The following is a 20938-nucleotide window of genomic DNA, read 5'->3' as shown; positions in this document are numbered from 1 at the left end:
CACAAGGGCTGCTGGATTGGTCCCTATAGGACACTGGCTGGTGCCTGAGAAATAAAGAAAAGCCCTTGACTATTAGCGAGTTCTGCTGTAATTCAGAAAAATACCAGATGTTTCATTATGTATCAGCCGGCAATAAAACTGCTTCTTTGAGCTATTGAACAAAGACAGTCGACAAAAGAAAAATTAATGTTGTGTCTTTGATCTCATGTTTTAAATTTGTCTTTTATAAATAGTGATGGGTTCTGGTTAAAAACACTCTAACAATTTGTTAAATATGCAAATGTCTGAAGTTTCTTAGCAACAGAACAAATAAGTGTTTTTCTTCTAATATAATATGTATGCTAGTTTAGTAAGCACACAATAAGTTAATTAGGCTGCGGTTAGGTATTATTTGTAAATGTCATATTAGCATGCTGTTTTGTTTCTTTGTTGCAACCAAAAGCCTCAAACTCACTGATGTCACTTATTGCATGTTGTTTTTTCCTCTAGTCTTGAAATGAGTTTATTTTTTTAACATACTTGTGGGCAGAATAATGATTTATTGAATTGTGTGTTTATTATTGTTTTGCTTGGTTGTAATGTCTCATTGTCTTTACATTGTTAGCAACGTTAGAGATTTTACAGGGAAATTCTAGGAAAGTACACATTACATGTGTAATAAAGCTGCTGCAGTTTACTATGATTAATGTCATTACAATGAATACCAAATGAATTAATAATGATGGGGCCATTTAATTTTAAAATGTTGGCATTTGTCTAAGTGCTGCTCTGAGAGAGGGTGGAGGAGCTTGGCACAGTAGGAATTGGATGAAGCAGGATTTTTGCTGCCAGCATCCAAGCAGCTTGTTTCTCTCCAAGCAGTTACGGTCAACTGTTAACATATTCACTGCCAAGCAGATTTATCTAAATCCAGAGAACCTTTTCCTATGACTGTCAAATTTCACTTTATAGTCTGGTGTTTTCCCCCTCCTTGGCAAGGCTTTCTCCCAATAGCTCTGCTACTCCCATGGTCTTGCTGCAGCAGGTGGGGGGGCATTGCAGGCCAGATCACCTCTGGGTCACTGGCAGAGGTCAGCGATGAGCAAACATATTCCTACAGACAACCAAGCAAGAAGTAGCTGTCTTGTGAAAATTTTTAAAGTTTGAAGCATTCAGATCAAAGCACATTGCTAATTCCTTGACAATCTTGAAGCACATTTTGCAGTGTCTTAATCCGCACCACAGTGGTCCCGCAGTGCTTTGCCAGAATGGAGCAGTTTCAGATGAGGTTTTTTTCCCTTGATAAAATACCTGGAAGAGCAGAATCTCGAATTGCTCAGTTAAAGCACTTGGAGGACAATGGCTGACCATAGAGGGCAGCTCATGCAAGTTGCTGTGTCAAGCCAGAGGAGCCCAGGCCCTAGAATGGGACAAGAGATGCCTGAGGAGAAAAAGCCTTGACTCTGTGGCTGTAGTAACATTTCCATCCACATCTAGAGAGTTATTTTCGCCAAGTCTGAGCATTTGGAGATGGATTTTTATGCTCTGTGTGTGGACACTCCTGCATGCCCCTAACTTCAGTTTTCAAGTGGTCAGCAGAAGCTATTCAGTAGATCCTTGCTGCCAGAGGATGAAGGGATGAAGGCAACCCCGCTTTCAATTGCCTTTTTTCTCACAGATCATGTCATTTTGCACTAGTTTATATTGTCTTTTAGTCACCTAAGCACTGGAAAATCATTAGCAAGACAGTCACTTCCTATTATGTGCATAGACCAAGTGCTATGAAGTTGAGCAGACAGTTCCATGAAGGAAGGCTTCTCCTTTCTCCTTCTCATGAAAGGAGAAATCCAGCAGAAGTGGGATAGGAGTGCCATAATCATGGCAATGGAGAAAGTGGTTGGAAATCAGTTGTCTCCCTAAAGAGGGAGGAGTTGCAGGAGTATTTGACAGAGGTTTTCCTCATAGTCTTCATTGTGCACATGAGAAAATGCTGCCAAAAATGCCTCTAATGGTACAATTCTTTTAAAGAGAGGCTGGGAGGGAGCTATGGATGCACCATCACAGTTTACCAGTGCTGATTAGGTACGATGGAGTTCTTGGGTACAGCTCCAGCAGCAGTCTAAGATTTGTAACAACAGTATAACATTTGGATCCCTATGAGCCTGTTGCAATCCTACTGCAACATCCCTAGGAGCTGAAGGTCATTGGATTTGTTTCTTACAAAAATTTCATCACATCAGCAAACTTTCTTATCCTGGGAGAAAATGTTATGAGCATTTAGATTAGCCCCCTGTGTAATGCAGGGCGTAGATTTTGGGTTTATGTTTGCACTGTGGTACCCACAAGCTCTCAGATGAATTAAAGCATGCTGGGTGGTTTATTTCCGAGGGATCCCAGAGTACATTGAATGATGGACCTCCTTCCCAGTCATCTGTTCACTTTACTAATTACTTAACCAGTAATTTTATCAAAAGCCTTTAATTTTGGATGAATCTGAAGCCTGTGTTGCAGGTTGGCTGATTTTTCCCTCCCCAGGGATCATGGAAGGGCTCTCCACAGCAGTCTGCACGCGTTTGTGCAAGGGGAACTTATGCACATCAGGTACCTGCCCTGTGAGGGTGAAGGCACAGACAGATGTGGAACCTGCCAGCTTTGAAATCGTGTTTATGAGCAGGAGTGCAGAGGGGAGCTCTAGAAGGAGGAGTTATCATGGGGCTTGTAAGTAAAAGTAAATGTCCTGAAGCAGTGAGCAGTGACCCCCCTGTTGTGTGGCTGTTTCCAGCTGCCTCCAGTCCTTGTAAGAAAAGGGAGAAGGGTGGGATGTGCCCCCAGCTTGTGAACAGCCCTCTGGCTCTGCATACAGATGAGCAGCACTGAATTGTACATGCACATTTAGTTAATATCCTAAAATCCAGCTTAATGAAAAATCAAAGTTCCATAATAAACCACCCTCGTTCGGATTTAATCAGAGATAACCTGGGTGTCCCCTTCTGCTTGAATCCCTCTGCAGTGGTTTGGGTGGTTCTGTCATTTTGGCCAGTATGGTTTTATTCCTTGTTTTATTCCTTCCTTATTAGGGCTGATGTCTGTCCCTCTGTCACTCTCTCTTCCTTTTTCCTACCTGGGCTGGAGTGCCCTTGGCTGTAAGATCATCTCTGCCCCGTCTGAGGTGACACAGAATGTGATACAACCGTGATTCCTGGCAAGGACTCCTAATGCTGACAAAGGGGGGATCAAATAAGTGTAGTTTTTCAAAGTTCATGGAAGCAGTCTGCACAGGGAGTCTTTAAATAGAAAAGACTTTGCTTTCCTCAAGCCCATACAAAGCAAATCTAACTTTCTACTGAAGCATGTGGGATTTTTATTTACTTTGTTGGTCACAGAGGAAAGGAAGTTTTGCAGCATGTGCTCATTGAATTCCGATAAACACCCAGCAAGTGCTTATATATGCTAATTAAGAGATAATGTTAATGGCCTGGAATGTTGTCACAGGATTAGGCGCTCCTGCTGCCACCAAAAATGTTGGGGCACTTATCAAAATAACAAGTTACGGATGTGGAACGCTGGTTGGCTCCCAGCGCAGGTTCCAGGGGGATGGGGAAGGAGGAGCCTTTGGCCGCGCCGCACGGAGGATGGAGAGGCAGCCGGTGCCCGATGGACGGACAGACAGACGCTGCAGGGACAGACGCCGCTGTCCTGCCCCGTTCCCGGCGGCTGCGGCGGGAGCCTTTGTCTGCCGCAGCCGGGCGGGAGGGGGCTCGCCACAAAAGAACAGTTTGGTTAAAGCGTTCCGGTGTTTTATGAATAAATTGGATTCTACTTACAGCATTATTAACCTGCTGTATTCTGACGGGCTTAGGGGGAGATTATCGTGCGCTTGAACAAATCAGTATCTACAGATCCACACAAATACTGGGTTTTAACAAAAATATACTGTGATTAAGGCACACAGCGGATCAAATTCAGCCCCGACTTACACCAGGTGCAATCTCATTGATATCCGTGGGTTAAAAAGCAATTTTTACAACTTAAAGCAATCAGAAATCAGCTTAGTGTACAGACTTACTAGACCAAAATAAGGCCCAAGAGACAGTACGCTAAGCTGATTTCTGATTACTTTAATTTTTTTAAACTTTTATCAAAGATTAATGGTCAATTATCTGGCAATCTGATTTTCTGGTACAGATTCCATTTGCATAATTTCATAGACACTTAAAATATGACCAGACTCTAATCAGTATGAAATGGGTTGAAGCATGGCTTGGTAAGGCTGATCAAAATCAGCCACAATCCCTGTAAATATGTACTATTGCTGTAGTAACAAGGGTGATTTTAATAGGCTGTCGTCTGAGCAGTAAACAATTGGTTTAGATTTTTTTTTTTCCTCTGCATGGCTAAATATAACTCCAGGGCAAATAGGCAAAACTATGCAGTTGGAACTTGCTTTCCTTCAGTTTTTTCATTTTGTGCTTGAGCACCACTGTTTCCACAGATATTCCTGCCATTTATTTGCTTGTGCTACAATACATGCAAAACTATCCATCAAAATGCATGCACAGGTTACAGTGGAAAATACTCTGCAAGAATTGCCCCTAGAGTAGTCTTTACTGAACTCAAATGAGTGGGGTGCTGTTTATTTGTGATATACATGCAGGTCCCTGACTGAGACATAAACCCCACCAAAACCAAAGAAACAAAAAAGTCCAAAAAACCTTACACCCTGGATGGAACTGCTGGAATATGTCCTCTATAAAGACACACAGTTTTGTTTTGAAGGTGTTGAGAACTGGAGAATTTACTGCCTCTTGATCACCTGATCTAGTGCTGAATTACTCTTCTGTTCCAATATTATTAGTCCTTATATTCCTATTTTCCCTGCCTTCCAGCCTGTCCAGATTTTCCCTGGTACCTGGCTGGGCTGCACCGTGTTCCCTCTGTCTCCTTTGGGTTTAGCTCAAGCCCTTCAAGGAGCCCACTGTGACATGTGGCACTGAGGGGAGTGCAGCGCATCTGTGTTGGCTCTAATCCAGTTCACATGGCAACAAAGCCAATGGAGACAGCAAAAGGACAACCACAGGATGCAGCCGTGCACGTGGTGGGCAGGCTTATGACATCTCTCTTGGTGTTACCAAGCCAAACTAGACAGAATCCTGCCTCCCTGCTGCAGTGCAGACTGAAGTCAGCCACAGCCTCCTGCTCTTTTCTGCTCAGGTTCTTTGGAGAGGATGGTGCTCTTTAATATTTCAAAATTTATTCCAAAAAGGAACCAAGGGATTCCTAGTCATGGTGCTCTGCTGTTGGGTGGCTGCTCTTTCTCAGTTGAAGATTACCTGGGAGGGATTTTAGGCCAGAGAGCTGATGGGTTGTCCATGGTTTAGTCACTGGGACAATCTGCTGCCGTGGAGGACAGACTGTCTGACTGGCAGGTTCTGAGATACCTCTGAGCCCACCAAAATGAAAAACGCAGTTAGTGAGGGGTCAGCTGTGTGTCAGCTGCCTGGTGAGGGGGGAATATATTCCATATCAGCCAGTAGCTTCTTGGCTTTTTTTAAAAAGAGAAAAAAAAGTGGGGGCGAGCGGGAGTCCAACGGTTCCATTCTCCTTGGTAAATCAGAGTCTGATGGGGTTTGGTGTCTCCAAAAAGAGTCAAGTAAATTGGTGGAGAATATTAAAATAATCTGGTCATCTTGCTATCCTGTCACTATCTGTGAGACAGCTTCTGCTTGTGCAGTGAACTGGCTGGGGGAGGATGCTCAGGTCTTCCAAACCTTTTTAACCTCATTGCAAACTTTTCAAAGATGGGAGTTAGAAAGAGCCAAAACTTCCACATTGGCCCAGTCCCTTCCATTCTGGTTTATCCATGAATGCTAATATTTTATAAATCTGAAAGTAAATGCAGGGGTTTTTCCTTCTCGTCTTCTACTACTTTTATAGGTCACAATGCTCATTACTCATCTGTTCCATAAGTACATGACGCACATACACAGAAAAATGGGTCAGGAAAAAAGTTAAATTCCTTGGAAGACGTGCACAAACTTTGGGGTTCATTTTTTTTTTTCCTCAGATCCTGGGTCTGATTTTGAAACCAAGTGACCTTTGGGACACAAGGAGGGCAGGACTAGCAGTGCAGGACTGTGTCCCTGAATCCTACTCCAGCAGCTGGCAAAGAGAAACAACAAGCTTGTTTCAATTGCTGGCATGAAACAAAAAGAGGATTCCTAGATGAGAGGACTCAAATTGAGACAAACAGCAAAAGAGAGGATTTCTGGTTATTAAAAATATGAGAGTTTTTCTGTGTAAAACTCCATTTACTTCTTTCCACCAGGGGCCCCCTTGCAGAGTTTTCTCCTCCTGGTTGTGTTTATTTCTTTTTGTTGTTTTGCAAGATCTCTTTTGGGGTAGGTTTTTCTGTGCAGCACCATTTCTTTGTACTACTGATGCTTCCTTCCAAAACATAAACAAAAGGAAAAGAAATGCCTTATGGGAAAAAATCTTATGAATTATAAAGACACTTGTAATTTCTTTTAAGACTTTGGAACTGTCTAGTAAAATTAAAAAGAAATGTATTAACACTACTGTCAGTGCAAATAATAAGAAAATATAGACCTCAATGGTTAAGAGAATTAATTTGCTATCTACATCCCCCATTTAATTCCATAAGACTTTTTGCAGAGATGTGAGGGGGTACTAGGGATCTGAATCTAAAGTGGTTTAAATTCTGGTGTATTAAGGGTCATTTACCAGAATTTTATGGTGGGGACTGGGTTTCTGAGACAGACTGAAGCTTTTGTTTTGACCCTGTCAAAGACCCCTCCCCCTGTAAGTCTCACTTACATAAAGGTGGTGTTAATATATTCACTGGTATTTTTCCTTGTGGAGTTAAGCAACAAAAATTGGTCCTTAGTTTTGGTTTGGTTTTAACTATTACTTTATTTTAAGATATGGTAAAGTGAAATACAGCTGTAGAATATTGTTTTAAACTTTGCAAGAGTGAGACAAAACCCCAAGGTGCAGCCCTGTGATATTTGAGTGCTTGCAGTCTGTTTTTCTTCCAGAAAAACATTTTCTTGCCTCTTCTATCATAAGAAAGCATCGCATTTTAATTTATAAAGATGCCCATTTATAAGCATAGATATATATTTAGGTTTGCAATTATATATTTATAGGTCTCATTTTTTTAAATGGTTAATTACAAAAATTATAATTTAATGTTCTCTCACTTGCTCCTGCCCACACACTTCAGGTGTTAAAGTGTCAAACCTGTGGCTGAGCAAACACTGCTGGCCTGTCAGCTCTGCCTTGGCTGAGCACGGGGTGAGGGGTCACTGAGAGGGGGCAAAAGTTGTTACTGGTTTGATACCTGGGGAGATGTGTGTCTGCAACATCCATCAACCCTCCTCTGGGAATCCCCTGTGACTCTGTTAAAGAACAGTCCCTTTCTGTTTCTCATTTATGCAAATAAAAGGCCAACCAGAAAAGACATCAATAAGAGATGAGTGGCAATATCAAGTCACTTTCACTGCCAGGTCACCCAGTCCCCAACAAATCAAGTAGGAAAAATGTGTCATTTATCAATATAATAAACAGGTATATGATTCCTAAACCCAAGCAGCTCTCTTGAAACCATAGCTCAGAGCAAACAGCCCATATCGTTTGCAGTGCCCTAAGCAGGACCTCTCTGTAGGGCTTCTTTCTTTAGCTGCCAGGGTGCAATTAACCTGCTGTGAGCCACGGTGGGAGCTGGCAGGTTGGGCTCACTCCTCTTCACATCTGATGGAGGAAAACGTCTAGCTTTTCTCTCTGCTTTATGTGGGTAAAACTGTGACCCAGGCTTTGGACTAATTGCCATCACTAGCAGAGGTTTATGTACATGCTGGCATACCTGGCTGGAAGGCTGAAAGGACCCGAGTGAGCTCTAGCAGGGATTTCATTGTACCTTTGGGGTTTGGGGGACTCCATTTCTTGTTCTCCTCTGTCTTTCCCCTACTTTCTGTCTCAAATAATTCTTGTTGAAAAATCATTTTAGTCCTTTGAAATATACTTTTATCCTGGTGTTAACCCACCACAAGTTTGTATAAAAATGTCTTTTGGTTTGTGTCTTCAGTTGTGCACATCGCAGCTGATTTGCATGATCACTCATAGCAATTGTTTCTAGGGGGAAAAAGGAACAAACATTAATTTCTAACCAGCTTGGGTGACCGCAGAGGACAAGTACGACCTCAAGGCTGGAATTAATCCCTCTGGGCCTCAGGCACTTGAGCATATGGCCTGACCTGGGAGCACAGGTGCTCCGGGTTTTTCTAGAGAGGAAGACAGCTCTGAATTCTGATTGCCAATGGGAGAAACTTTTTTCTCCATTTATGTGAGATGGAGGCCAGAGTGCACACATCCTCATGCCAGGGATTGCTGGGATATGCTGGTTAATTTAAGACATTATGCAATGGCAGGCAGATGCTTGTGTTCTCCCACAGTGATTATAGGAGTTTTGTTTCCATAAGAAATCAGGCCAAAAGTTTTATTCTGAAGAACAAAACCCAGTGCATTCTGAAAACAAATAGCGTGCACAGAGTTTTCTCTGGGGAGAGGCTGAGGGAACTAACCATGCGACAGATGATGTTCAAGATCCCTTCACAGACTGCTGCACTCATGACCAGGCTGTTTGGGCTGCCATAAGAAAAAGCACAGAGCTGAAATTTAGCTCTCTGCAGTGTAACTGCAGTGACATCCCTTTAGCACTCAAAGAAAAGCCCACCAGACATCATTGGGGTTTTTTCAGCAAGGAAAAGCACTGCATCAGTGAAGCTTAGAGAGCTACAGCATGTGAAACATTACAATGAATTCAATTTCATAACTAATAATGAGGGTGTGCTAGTTTGTAATCACTCTTACAGGAGAGAAGAGGTTTGACCTGAGGGCCAGGGGCGAAGGGGGCAGTGAGAGGCAAGCACTGCATCATGAGAGCCCATGGATTCAGATTTGGGCATCTTTGCACAAAGAGAGCCTGCAGTTCTGCAGAGAAGTGGGGATCACTGGGTCATTGATGCCTCCTCATTCTCCTCAGCCCTTAACATGTCACTTTTGAGCCTTTGCAAGTTAAACTGACCTCAATGGCATGCTGAATGGAGCTAGAGGTGGTGCAGCCGACAATGAGCCTTAGGATCTGGGGTGAAAGGTGACTTGGAGAACATCTTTGTTATTAACTTTTGGAATTGTACGAGTTCAATTGTCCCTGAGACTACACTCCCACACTGTAATTACATCTGCTCCATTTACGAAATACCTTGAATTGTATTTGTAGCCTGATTTTTAAATGTGCATGAAGAGCAAATGAGGTTATATTATTGCTGTAATTGAGAGAAACTAGGACAAGTTTTATTAATTTCCTGCCACAGAATACTGAGTAAGCTGATATTTTATGGGAAAGTTCAGGAAGAAGAATAATATGTGTTACATTTCTGAATTCTGGATGATGCTTAAAGAGTTTTACTGGCAATTGATTTTTCTACAGGTAAATTGTAATTCTTGATAGGCAGATGTGCCCCTGAATATAGTGAGATGCACTCACCAAGGGTATAATGAAACAGAAGCAGAAGGTGTATCAGCTCTGCTCTGACAGATGGTGAGATGTTGGAAATCAGAATTCCTGCCTGTAGAAGCTCCCTTTCCCTCAGCTAAGGCAGCTATCGTTGCATTATCTCCATCAAGATATCTAGATTTTTCTGAATGTTGAAGGTTCACAGAAGCATTTAGCATGCATTAATCTGTTCAAGAAGTCAGTAATTTGATGTGTGTTTGAAAAACTTAGTTTTCCATGCTACTGAGGATGTGTGTGCTGCAGGGTGCCCCTGCACATGCAGCCATGGAGGTTGTGGCACGCTGGGGCTGGGTTTGAAAACCCAAAAAAACAACCCTGCTTAACAGGAATCCACTGGTGTGCCTGACACAGCCTGGTCACTGTATCCCTTTTCTGCTTTTGTATTGTAACATCACAGAAACACTTGCTTGTACTGAAGTTCCTAAGTAGTAATGGCAGGGTAAGAGAGCTAAGAATATATGAGTTGGTGGAACCACCTTCCCCTCTGACAGCAGGGCTACTGTACAGTGGTTTTGGACTTCTTTGTGAGGCAAAAGGCAAATAAATGCCCAGAGGATGACTGGGTAGCACAACTGCTGCTGCCTGAGGAGAGTTTTGACACTTCAATTTTTACCATTGTGGGCTGTCCAGGTTTTGGGGTTTCACAGAGACTCCTCCATTCATCTCCTCACTTCCCAGATGACTGTGGGCCATTTTAGAGTTGTCTCTCTGTGCATGCAAAGGAAAGATCTCATAAATATGCACTGTGCCCTGCAACAGTGGTGCCTCGGGTGTTGGTTAGGCAGTGGTGAGGCTCAGTACCCAGCAGGACTGGTACCACATGTCTCACAGCAGCAGTTGTTTCTGCTTCTGTTCCTCTTGCTTACTTGTTACTCAAAGCAAAATCATCTGTCCTGCCTTATCACTGCTGGGTTTGGATCATGTGCTAGACACTGGTTTGTTGCTGATAAAATGCTACAGCAAATGGTCCACTCTTAACATGATCTCAGCTCTCATGCCAGTGACACTTCTCAGAAGAGCTTTGTTTCTCCTGTAGGTCTAATAAATGACCCACTTCCCACTCTGAGGAGCTGCTCTGCAGCTGCTCTCTCAGGGACACTCGTGCTCCACGTGCAGTACTGAGCTCCAGGGAAGGTCAGCTCTCTGACCACTGCAAGAGAGCATGGGCAGGCAGGTCAGAGTGCTGCCAGCAGTGTTACCCACCTGCAGCACATGCAGCACTTGTCCTTGTGCCAGCTGGGCCTGGGGACCAGGCTGTCAGAGCTCCCCAGAGTAAATTGCAGATGGTGGTTGTGGAGCTGTGAGGCACATGGTCAGATAAACAAGATTTAACTGTGTAGCATGAATCCCTGGCAGGCTGCTGACTCAGAGCTCCTTGTTGCTCATTTCCTTGTGAACTTCATCCATTTCTTTCTCTGTGCTTCGTGTGGTTTGTGTAGAGAAAACCTGAGCATGGCAATATAGATGTTTGATTTTACTGTTAGTGACCAACGGTGGGATTGGTTGTGAACTCCCACCACTGTTTGTTTCTTAGCTGTACAATGAAGTTAAGATGTTCCATTAAGCAGATGGCTGTGGAGGCCATCTTTTAGATGTTGAACATTGATGATGTTGTGTATTTGAAATTAAAAAGTGAATCCACTTGAATGAATCATCCTAGTCAAGTGGAGGTGATATTTTTGTTTAAAAACTGCAGTTAGCTTTTTATGTGCCCTATTTACCCTGGAGGCCAGTCCATGTGGGCCAGATGTTCTGGAGGGCTCAGGGTGTGGCTCAGGGTACCCTCACTGGGAGGGCTGACAGGGGATCATCCCCAGTCCCTTCTCTGCCATCCCAGGCAGTCTGGGGGTGGGCTGGCAGGTTCACCAACCTGGCTGTCCTGTCCGGTAACAGAAATTCTTCCAAACATACCTCACCATGAGGGAGCTGGTGCTGTAGCTCAAACTCGGGACTTGACTAGTAGCAAACTCAGAATTTGAGCTGTGCAGAATGAAAAAAAAAAAAAAAAAAAAAAAAAAAAATCTGGAACAGAACAACAAAAAATGAATGGCTTTACTGGTGCACATACTGAGTCTGATAGGCTAAAGCAAGTTTAAGACCTCAATGTAATCCATTAAAGTGGACAGGGACATGAGGTGGAAACGTCCTGGCAGTGGTACCTACAACCTCTTCAATATCCTGTAACCTTCCCCATATCTGAAAGCATTTTGCCAGCTCCTGTCCCCCTCTACTCATCTGTATTACCATCCACTGGGAGTACCAAACTGAGCCATCCAGGGAGTTAATCCATGAATTTCAGCATTTTATAGGTCCTGAGAGTATCTGCCTCATAAAACATCTTCCAGCTCAAACCAAACATCAGAAATTCACATCTGAGTAAGTGGGCAATGGCTTTGCTAATCCCTTCTCAGCAAAATCATGGCTCCTCAAGAAGGAAGGTTTCACCTAAGATCTGCACACCAAGGAACAGGATACAAAGCTTGTGTGAAGGTGCCTGCAGGAATTACCCCTGGACACATTTGGTATCAGTGGATCCACAGGTGTCTGCAGCAGAAGATTCCTGTGTGTCCTTTCCTGCTCCACTCCCAACCAGTGCTACACAAAGCTGCCCCAACGAGGGAAAAGTCAGAGAGCTGTCATCTCCCCACACATTTTAAGGGGTAGTGATTGAACACTACAATCAGTTCTTTTATTATCTAAACACTGCCCAGGAAGGGAAATAGTATCTACAGCACACATTACCACTGGTTCAGTAACAGTGCTGGGGAGTACACCTTGACAGCAGCAGAGCAGTGTTTTAGGGTATTTTCTCTTCTTTAGATGAAAAGACAGGCTTTTGGATTCAGGCTAAAAAAAAAAGTATTCATCCTGCTAAGTAGATTGAAAGGGAATCCAGATTAAATAAATCATTAAATCATTCCAGGATGTTATCCACCTGTTCTGGCCTGTAATTTATTTTCAGATGAACAGTAGGTTAAAAAAAAAAAAAAAAAAGCAAGCTGCAGCAATACAATGACAAAAATAAAAATAATTTTCCTCTAACAGATGCTTTGATCCTGAAATGACACCTGGCCTGGGGAGCTGCTTGTGCAGTCTTTACGATCATTTTGAACTAATTGCTCCAACGCACTGCCCCAAAACCTCAATAGCCACATCAAGCTAAAACTTATTTGGTAGCTACCTTTGAAAAGGGACTTCAAGGGGTATGTTGCTGCAAAGCCAGTAAAATTTGTCCCTTTATTGTGGGATGGGAAACCTGTAGGGGAACAGAAGAACAGGCAAACACCAGCCAGCTGGGGATGAGGGGTCCGGACCACTTCAGTGCTGGGGCCATTCTCCTCATGTGCTTGAGGAGCAGTAAAAGCAGGTTTATTCTATCTTACGGTCCTGAGAAGAGGGCTGTGCTTGAAAGGTTGAGAAGCAATAATCTGGGTGGTTACTTGTATTGTCCAGGATTTCTCACAACTCAGGAATGGTTCCCTATCCTCTCTAGGAGAGGGCCGTGTATCTTGTGCTGACCATGCTGGTTAGGGATGGCAGGGTGACCAAGGACCTGGGATGGGGGACAGCAGCCAGTGCTGGGAGTTTGGGGAAGGTGGTGAAAGATGGTTATTGTCCCACTCTTCCACACCTCCTCTGGCTCAGATGCAGCTGAATGCAGCTGCAGTCCAAGATCCCAATTTCATGTCTCTCTAGTGTATGTTTAAACAGATTTAGCCATCTCGTTTGGTAGTTTTTGGACGAATTCTCCCAACAGCCGAATGTAACAACGCTGAAGCAGGAATCTGCTGCAGCAGCCCCTCTGTGGGGTGGGAGAGGGGACAGAAACCCTCAGCCAGGGGCGTGTGAGGAAGGAGGGGCTGCGCGCTGCCTCAGCCCTCACTTTTCGGGGCTTGCTTCGGTCCTCGACGGATCGGGCCGATAAACTGCAGCTCTGGGAGCCTCAGTGCCGGCACCAGCCCGTCTGTGCGCTTACCTGGGGCCGGGCACCGGGGCCGCTGCCCCCGCGGGGAGCGGGGCCGGGCGCGGGGGTCACCGCGGGGGCGCAGGAAGGGCCGGGGTGGCCGGGGAGCCGCGCCGTCTCGGCCGCACAAAGCCGCCTTTTCATCGCGGCCTCCTGCCCCCGCCGGGCCCGTAATTGTCTTTGACAAAACTTCATTAGCGAGCGCGGCGGAGGCGGCGGCGGCCCCGCGGTCGCGCTGGCTTTGAGCGGGCGCAGTGGAGTGTGCGCGGCCCCGCCGCTCCCGCCCGGGGCCATTAGCCCGGCGACTTTGTTTTAGAAACTTCCCACCCCAGCGGGGGACGCGTCACCGAGCCGCCCCCGCCCGCCCCCGCGGCCGCTAATTGGGGGGCGATGCGGGGCTGCCGCAGCCGGTGCCAGCGCGTCCCCGCGGGCTGCGGGAAGGGGGAGACCCGGCCCTGCAGAGCCGAGTGGGGTGCCGGAGGGGGCGGGGGGTGTGTGTGTGAGCGCTGCGCCACGGCGGTCCCCCGGCTCCGCGGGGGCTTCACCTTGCCCGCCCGGCTTGCGTCCGGTCCGGGCGGGCTGAGGCGCCCCGGGCCCAGGGCACCCCCGGCCCGCCCCATGGCACCCCCGGCCCGCCCCATCTCCCCGAGCAGCAGGCTCCGAGTGCCCGACAGGCACAGCCCGAGTGTCCCCGCTCCGACGGGCAGCCCGAGTTCACTTCCCAGGGAAGCGGCATTAAAAAGCCCATCTCGTAGCAAAGCTCAGACAGAGACGCTTTAAATACGTTTGTTATGGCATTGGAGGCGCTGAATCTGTTCGTGCGAGCCCGTTATTTTAGTTTTGTGCCTGGGCGCACGCAGGCTCCGCTCCCGGTATTAGTTCTCCATCAATCCCCGCTCTGGTTTTTAATCAAAACAGTATTCGGAATATGATTCCCGGAGATTATATTTTGAGAGATTTGCGATACATATCTTGCCGGCGTGACAGATTGCAGGGGAGTCCTGGGCGGGCGGGATAATCTGCATTTCTCTCCCTTGACCTTTAATAAAAGGGGAGTCAAAGTAATATATAAAAAATAAACGTCTTAAGACTCCTGCAGGGTACCTTCGTGCCCGCCTTAAAGAGAGCCCGAGGCCTGCCCCCGATTAATTAACTCCTCCCGCGGGCAGCGGGGCTCTTTCGCGCCCGGGGGATTGCGGGGCCGGGGGCAGAGCCGGCAGCTTAGGAGAGCTCCGGGCCGCAGGGGCCGCGCAGGTTTCGCCGCCCTGAGCAGCTCAGGAGGGCGATGCAGAGCTGCCTCCCCGGGCAGCCTCTTCCAAAGCCACCGGGAAACGGAACCGGAGGAAGCCGGGTCGCTCCCCCGCAGGACGGGAGAAGGCGGCCGGGACACAGCCGGGAAGGAGGCCCGGCCTGGCTCTGCCGTGCGGACACGCGTGGGAAACCCGCACATGTGTTCCCAGGGCAGATAATACCTGTCCTCTCCGGTGGGAGAGGAGGGGCGGAAAAGTCGCCTTGCAAGAACCCTTCGAAAGGGCCTAATACTCTTTATTACAAGCCCTAATCCTTCAAATCCGACTTGAAATAATGTTTATCTTTTCGCTGCTTAATTTCCCCTTCTCTAAGCTTCGGGTCACTGCAAGAGACTGCTGCTGCTGCTGCTGCCGCCCCGCCCCTTGTCCAGGGCTGCTCCGGGGTGCGAAAAGCCCCGTGGCCAGGCAGCTGCGGCTGGGCTCCCGACGGGACCGGCCCCACTCCCGTCACCTGCTGCCCCTGTGTGCTCTTACCTCATCCTCCCTTCCCCCCCGGATCCTCCAGTGCCCGGCAAAGTTTGCCTTCTTTCACAGTGCCCCCGCAGACGGGACTGCTCCGCTCCCGGGAAGGGCCGCGGCTGTTCCGGGGCCGGAGCCGGGGGCAGCCCCGTCACATCCCCCTGCGCTGACCTGCAGTTCCTCCGTCCCCTACGAATTGCTTCTCCGGTCGCAAACCCAGAGGGCTCCCAGTTATGCAGGCCCACTCGTCTTGAGTAGCCTTTAGTAAACATACAGAAGTCTATTCGATATTCAAGATTCATTTCCCTGATTTATTAAGGCAGAATTCATTGGACTCTATTGACCACAAATGACTTAATGTAAATGCTGACCCCGGTGAACTTGGAAATAGCAGGTATCGGGTTGATCTATAGATGACCTCTTAATTACCACAGTTATTAATTTAAATTATTGCCACTGCTTCTAGAGACAGGAACAAAGAAACATTCTTTCCTCATCCCTGCTTGGTTTATTAGTCTGAACACAAAGTGTTTGATGACACTTTTAATTAAACAGAAATAATGCAGAGATACGGTTTCCCTTTCTCGTCTGTCCTGTAAAGTGCAGCACTGCTCTTTTGACTGACTGACGGCGGTGACCCACTAACAACGTCCTACTTCGCCGCCCGGTCGCCACCTCTGCCCGGGGGTGCCCCGGCCGTGCCCCGGGGCGGGTGGCGGTGCCCGGGGCCGCTCCTCCTGGGCTGTGCCGGCCTCTGGCTGGAGAGCGCCGAGGTCACTGACGGCTTCGTGGCGTTCAGCTCACTCGTGTTAATTAGAGACTCTGAAAAATACTTTCAGCCGTATCTATGTGCAGAGACGGGAAAGAAACAGTCCGGCGTAACCTGCGCCGCTTCTCCTCCTTCTCCTCCCCGGGGTGCCGCGGAGCAACTGCAAACCGGAGCCCCTTGGCAGAGCAGGGCGCTGAGCAGAGAGCGCAGGTGTGGGAGGAAAAGGAGAAACAGACCACGACGTGGGCGGGGGGAGAAAAAAGATCAGAGTGGGGGGTTTTCTTCCTTTTTGCGAAGACGTCAATGGGCAATACTGAACACATGGCAGGCGAGCGGCGGGGAGGCGCCGGTGCTGCGGCCGCTCCGCCCGCCGTGCCGCTCGGCCCATGTGCGCAGCACGCTGTGCCGCGGCGGCCTCTGCCCGCCGAGGGCAGGGCAGGCGGAGCCGCGAGGCCATCGCCGGCCCGGGGAGAGCTGTCTTTCGCTGCGGCAAGCCGAGAGCCTCGTTACAGCCGGAGCCCCCTCGCCAGCGCCCAGGACGGGGCGGGCGGCCCTGCGGGACGGAGAAGCGGTGATCAGCGGGTGTTCCGTGGCCTGGCGTTGCTGCCCCGCCTGGACGGGAGGTCCGGGAGCGGGGCAAAGCGGCGGCCTTGGCGCAGCGCTCGCAGGCCGGGGCCGCTCCGGTGTCCCAGGGCCAGGCGGGCTGGCGTGCGCTTCGTGCGAGGTGTGTCACCGGCAGCCGGCCCGTCACCTACCTCACCTCCGCAGCACGGGCCGGAACGCCGTCCGCAGCCTGTCCAGGCAGGTCCCACCCAGCTCGGTGCCTCCCGGGCCGCCCTTGGCGCCCCGCCCGAAGCCTGCACAGACACAAGCGGCTTGCGGTGGGCACGGCCCGGCCCCGCCGCCCTCCCCTGCCCGCTCGCCTGGAGCGGGGAAGCCTCGGCGCCTGCACCTGACACCTGGGCACGGCCGAACACCGGGGCTGTCACTGCGCGGGCGGGCTCACGCCGCGCCCTGTGTCCCGGCCCTGCCCGCGGTCCCGCCCGTCCCCGCGGCCCCGCCGCCGCGGGTACCTTCGCCCGCCGCCGCGAACTGGCACGGCTCCCCCAGGCCGCGGTGGGACGCGCAGCTTCGCGGGAGCGGCTGCAGGTTGAACGCGGAGCTCCGGAAGGCCTTGGCGGGCAGGGGCTGCTCCCCCTGTGCGCCGCCGCCTCCCTCCGCCCCGCGGCCCTCGGGGCTGCCCCGGTGCGCGGCGCTGGCCCCGGCGGTGCGCGCCAGCGACCAGATGCGCGGCTTCTCCGCGGGCGCGTAGGGCGGCGGCGGGCCGGCCAAGGAGGCGGGGGCGAAGTCCGCGGCGGGGGCCTTGGCACAAGGAAAGGCGTGGAAGGGGCCGGGCAGGCTGCAGTCGCTCCGCGGAGCCTCGGGCAGGGCCGCGCCCAGGCTGGGGGCTTCCTGCAGGGAGCTGGTCCGGCCCTTCTCCGGCTTCCCCGCCTCCTCCTCCTCTTCCTCCTCCTCCTCCAGGTCGCTGAACCGCAGGTCCTTGTCCTCTTTGTAGCTCTTCTGCTCTGCTGGGACACACACGGGGAAGAAAGGGGCGGCAGGGTGTTAGTGCTGGGGCGGGGAAGTTGGGGGGCCTCGAAATCGGCCGTCACTTCGAGCCTACTTGGAGGCGCCCGTCTGCCTCTCCCGCCTACCTCTGCCTTCACCCTCCGCACTGTATGCATCCTCTTCCCTCGGGGCTTCTTCTTTCCTCTCTTCCCCCGCTTTGTTCTTGGGAGACCAGGTCATTTTGTTTTCTTTCTTGAGCCTCCGTCTGGCGTTAGCAAACCAAGTGGACACTTGCGTCAGGGTCATTTTAGTGATGATAGCCAGCATGATTTTCTCTCCTTTGGTGGGGTAAGGGTTCTTGCGGTGTTCGTACAGCCAGGTCTTGAGGGTACTCGTGGTCTCTCGCGTTGCATTTTTGCGTCTGGCTGAACCACCGAAATCCACCGTCCCGTACCTGCTGGGAGATCATTAGGGAGGGGGGACCGGCGGGAGCCCGGCAAGAGCCCCCGGCCCGACCCAGCCCCGCCGCGGGCCGGGGTGGCCCCTGCCCATCTGCCTTCCTGCCCCTGCCCTGCTGACATCGCCGCCCAACTTTGGTTTCCGCTCTCTGCTGCTCCCGGGCGCCTCGCTTCTTTTGTACAACGTTTGTCAGGTCGGAGCCCCCCCGTCCCCCTCGTTTGATGTCGGCCGCCGCCTCGCCAGGGGATGCTAATGCTGCCGGGCGCTGATCAAAGGGGTTTTACCTGTCGTACTGGTACTGCCCCAAGGAATGATCGTAGGAGTAGTAGGTAGCGGGCTGCGCGATTCCCGAGTGCAGCGTGCCGGCGCCGTCTTTGATTTCATACTGGGGGTTCTGCAAGGGAAGCGGCAGCGTTTGGCGTCGAGCAGGACGGGAGCCCCGCCGCGCCCCGCAGTCCCCGGTCCCCGCGGCAGCCGAATCCCTTCGCGCCCCCCACCCCCGACGGGCCGGCGGCGCTCCCGGTCCCGCGTCCCTCGGCGATCCCCGCCGCGACACCGACTGCGGAACGCGGAGTTCCTCCCGCCTGTTGCACCCCCGTCCCCCGCGGAGCGCTGCCGGGCGGGCGGGACTCACCAGCGCGGTGTAGAGCGCGGCGGGCTCGGCGCCGTAGGGCAGGTAGTTGCCGTAGCCCTGGCCGGCGGCGTACGGGGCGCTGTACATGCCCAGCGCCGCATTGAGCTCGGCGCGGCCGGGCGCCAGCAGCCGGCCCTCGTACGGGGCGCAGCACAGCGAGGCGGCGGCCGGCGCCGAGGCGGCATCCGGCCCGGAGCGGGGGGCGGCCTCGCAGCAGGTCGTGCTGGGGCTGGCGGGCACGAAGAACTGCGGAGAGGAGAGAGCGGGACGGCGCCGAGTGACTGTCGAGGCAGCCCCATCGGGGGGAATTTAGGAGCGTGTGCGCGCCTGTGTGTGTGCGGGGGGGGGGGGCGGCGGTGAGGAGGGGGATAGGAAACGCGGGCTGAAGCAACTAATTATAGAAACCGGGAAATAAACCGGATGGGAAGCAGGAGCTCTTGGGAAGGGGGCACGATTAATCAAGCAGGCAAAACTTTAAGGAAATAATTGCTCTCGAAAAAGGTATAAGATCCGTAAGGCTCCATCCTTCCCGCCCCCGCTCGGTCCATCTGCATTGATTTAAAGGCAAAAAGTTGCGATTACAGTTAATTTGACAATAGACACAGCAGTAAATATGTCAGCCAACGCAATCGAAGGCATTTGATTTCAATAACTTCAAGGGGACAGCTAACTTCCCAAGCGAGGGAGGCACATCTTGCAGTGATTACTGTGTATAAATAATTCTACCCAAATAAATCGTGACTCGAAGTACGATATAGCTACGACTCAGCTAATACAGGGTGCCTTGGTATGAGTAGGGGGATGTCGTTCGGAAATCGCATGGGGGGAAAAAAAACCCCTCTCGACAGATCCTAATAAAACACAGGAAAAGGACCGACCCGTGGAGGAAGGAGGGAGCAAACGGCACAGCCCGGTTCCGCGGGAACGCGAGTGAACCCCCGAGCCCGCCGAGCGCCGGTTCCCGCTGCCCGCACACCCTCCGCCGTGCCCGGGCGGCAGCGGTGCGGCGGCCGCTCCGCGGGCTCGGAAAGCGGTCGTAGCTGGGATTTATGTTTTTATTTGTTTGTTGCACTTAAAACTGAACGGTGAAGGGTGGGGAGGAGGGGGAATTACCGGTTTCTTACACGCCTTTGCTGTGCACACTGCGAGTTATTTGTTTAAGCCTAGCACAACACAAACGAGACATAAAGACACACGCACATTTTTTTAAAAAAAGGCTCCAGATGTGCCCTTTTAAAAAAATATTCTAAGTAAGGGAAAGGGAAGAAAAAAAAGGAGGGGGGACAAGACATCTGGACAGCAGCAGCAGAATCTAAACAAAAGTGAGTGCTGCTCACTCGCCTTACCTGTGAAGTGGTGCTGTAGGGGTATCCGAACTGAGAGAAGGACATAGTTGCTCCTTATTTTTGGACCATAGGCAATATTTTCCCCCCAAGATCGATTGTAACTAAACCCTGCTTCAAGATGCACCTTCTCACACACACATTTCCACGTATGGCTTTTTTTTTTTTTTTTTTTTTTTTTTTTTTCTCAATTATAGATGATTGCACTTAAGAAAAGCAGCCAGACATCTGAGGCGGGGGGGGAGGGTGGAGGTTGGTGCCTGGATTAAAAAAATAGGCTATCCCCCACTTCCCATCTCTCTTAATAAATATGTTTGTATAGAGGGAGTTTAAAAAGCCACCCCACATGTATAGAGAGTTTAAGTGCAAAGGGGCTTTTTCAAAGAGGGGGGGAAAATCACGTAGGGCTTGCAAGATACGGAGCTTGCTTGTATTATTTTCTGCTCTATAGGTCTTTAGCGTTCATCGGTGGGCGAGGAGCGGGGTGACGTCACGGCCCTGCCGGCAGCGGCAGGCAGCGGCGGGCAGGAGCAGGCAGCGCCCGCGCTCACCACTTGTTTCATGTTGGTTTAATGTTGTGCTATGATGCACGTCAAAGGCGGGACTGCGGGTGCCTCGCGGTTGGTCTCTTTTCCCTTTATTTTTAAACACGATCAAAATTCGTCTTAGGGGAATAAATATCAAGTGGGGACATCGCGGCCCCTGCCACGGGCCCGCCGCGGGGAGGACGAGCGCCGGGCAGGGGTCGCGGTGGCAGCGGCGGTGCCGGGCGCGCCCGGGGAAGCAGCTCCCGAGGTGGGCCCGGCCGACGCTGCCCCCGGCCCTTGTCGCTGACCTCGCGCCCATCCCCGGGGCCGGGCGCTGCTGTACAACTCGGC

The 20938-nt window shown here is 50.5% G+C and overlaps 1 protein-coding gene across 1 annotated transcript; it reads right to left on the bottom strand.

Moving 5' to 3' along the window:
• Positions 1-16490: 16490 nt before the first annotated feature.
• Positions 16491-20108, bottom strand: IRX6 (iroquois homeobox 6). The gene is made up of 7 exons (XM_063410845.1): positions 20064-20108; positions 18718-18963; positions 18368-18477; positions 17771-18078; positions 17150-17641; positions 16832-16933; positions 16491-16629 (listed from the first exon to the last, which is right to left on the bottom strand). The coding sequence occupies exons 1-6, from the start codon at positions 20106-20108 to the stop codon at positions 16833-16835; spliced, it is 1302 nt and encodes a 433-aa protein (XP_063266915.1). The 3' UTR covers positions 16491-16629; position 16832.
• Between the last annotated feature and the right edge of the window lie 830 nt (positions 20109-20938).

Source organism: Prinia subflava, chromosome 13, assembly GCF_021018805.1.
Source record: "Prinia subflava isolate CZ2003 ecotype Zambia chromosome 13, Cam_Psub_1.2, whole genome shotgun sequence".
NCBI classification, from domain to species: domain Eukaryota; kingdom Metazoa; phylum Chordata; class Aves; order Passeriformes; family Cisticolidae; genus Prinia; species Prinia subflava.
The sequence above is the reverse complement of the archived record's forward strand: the minus strand, read 5'-3'. Positions and strand labels throughout refer to the sequence as shown.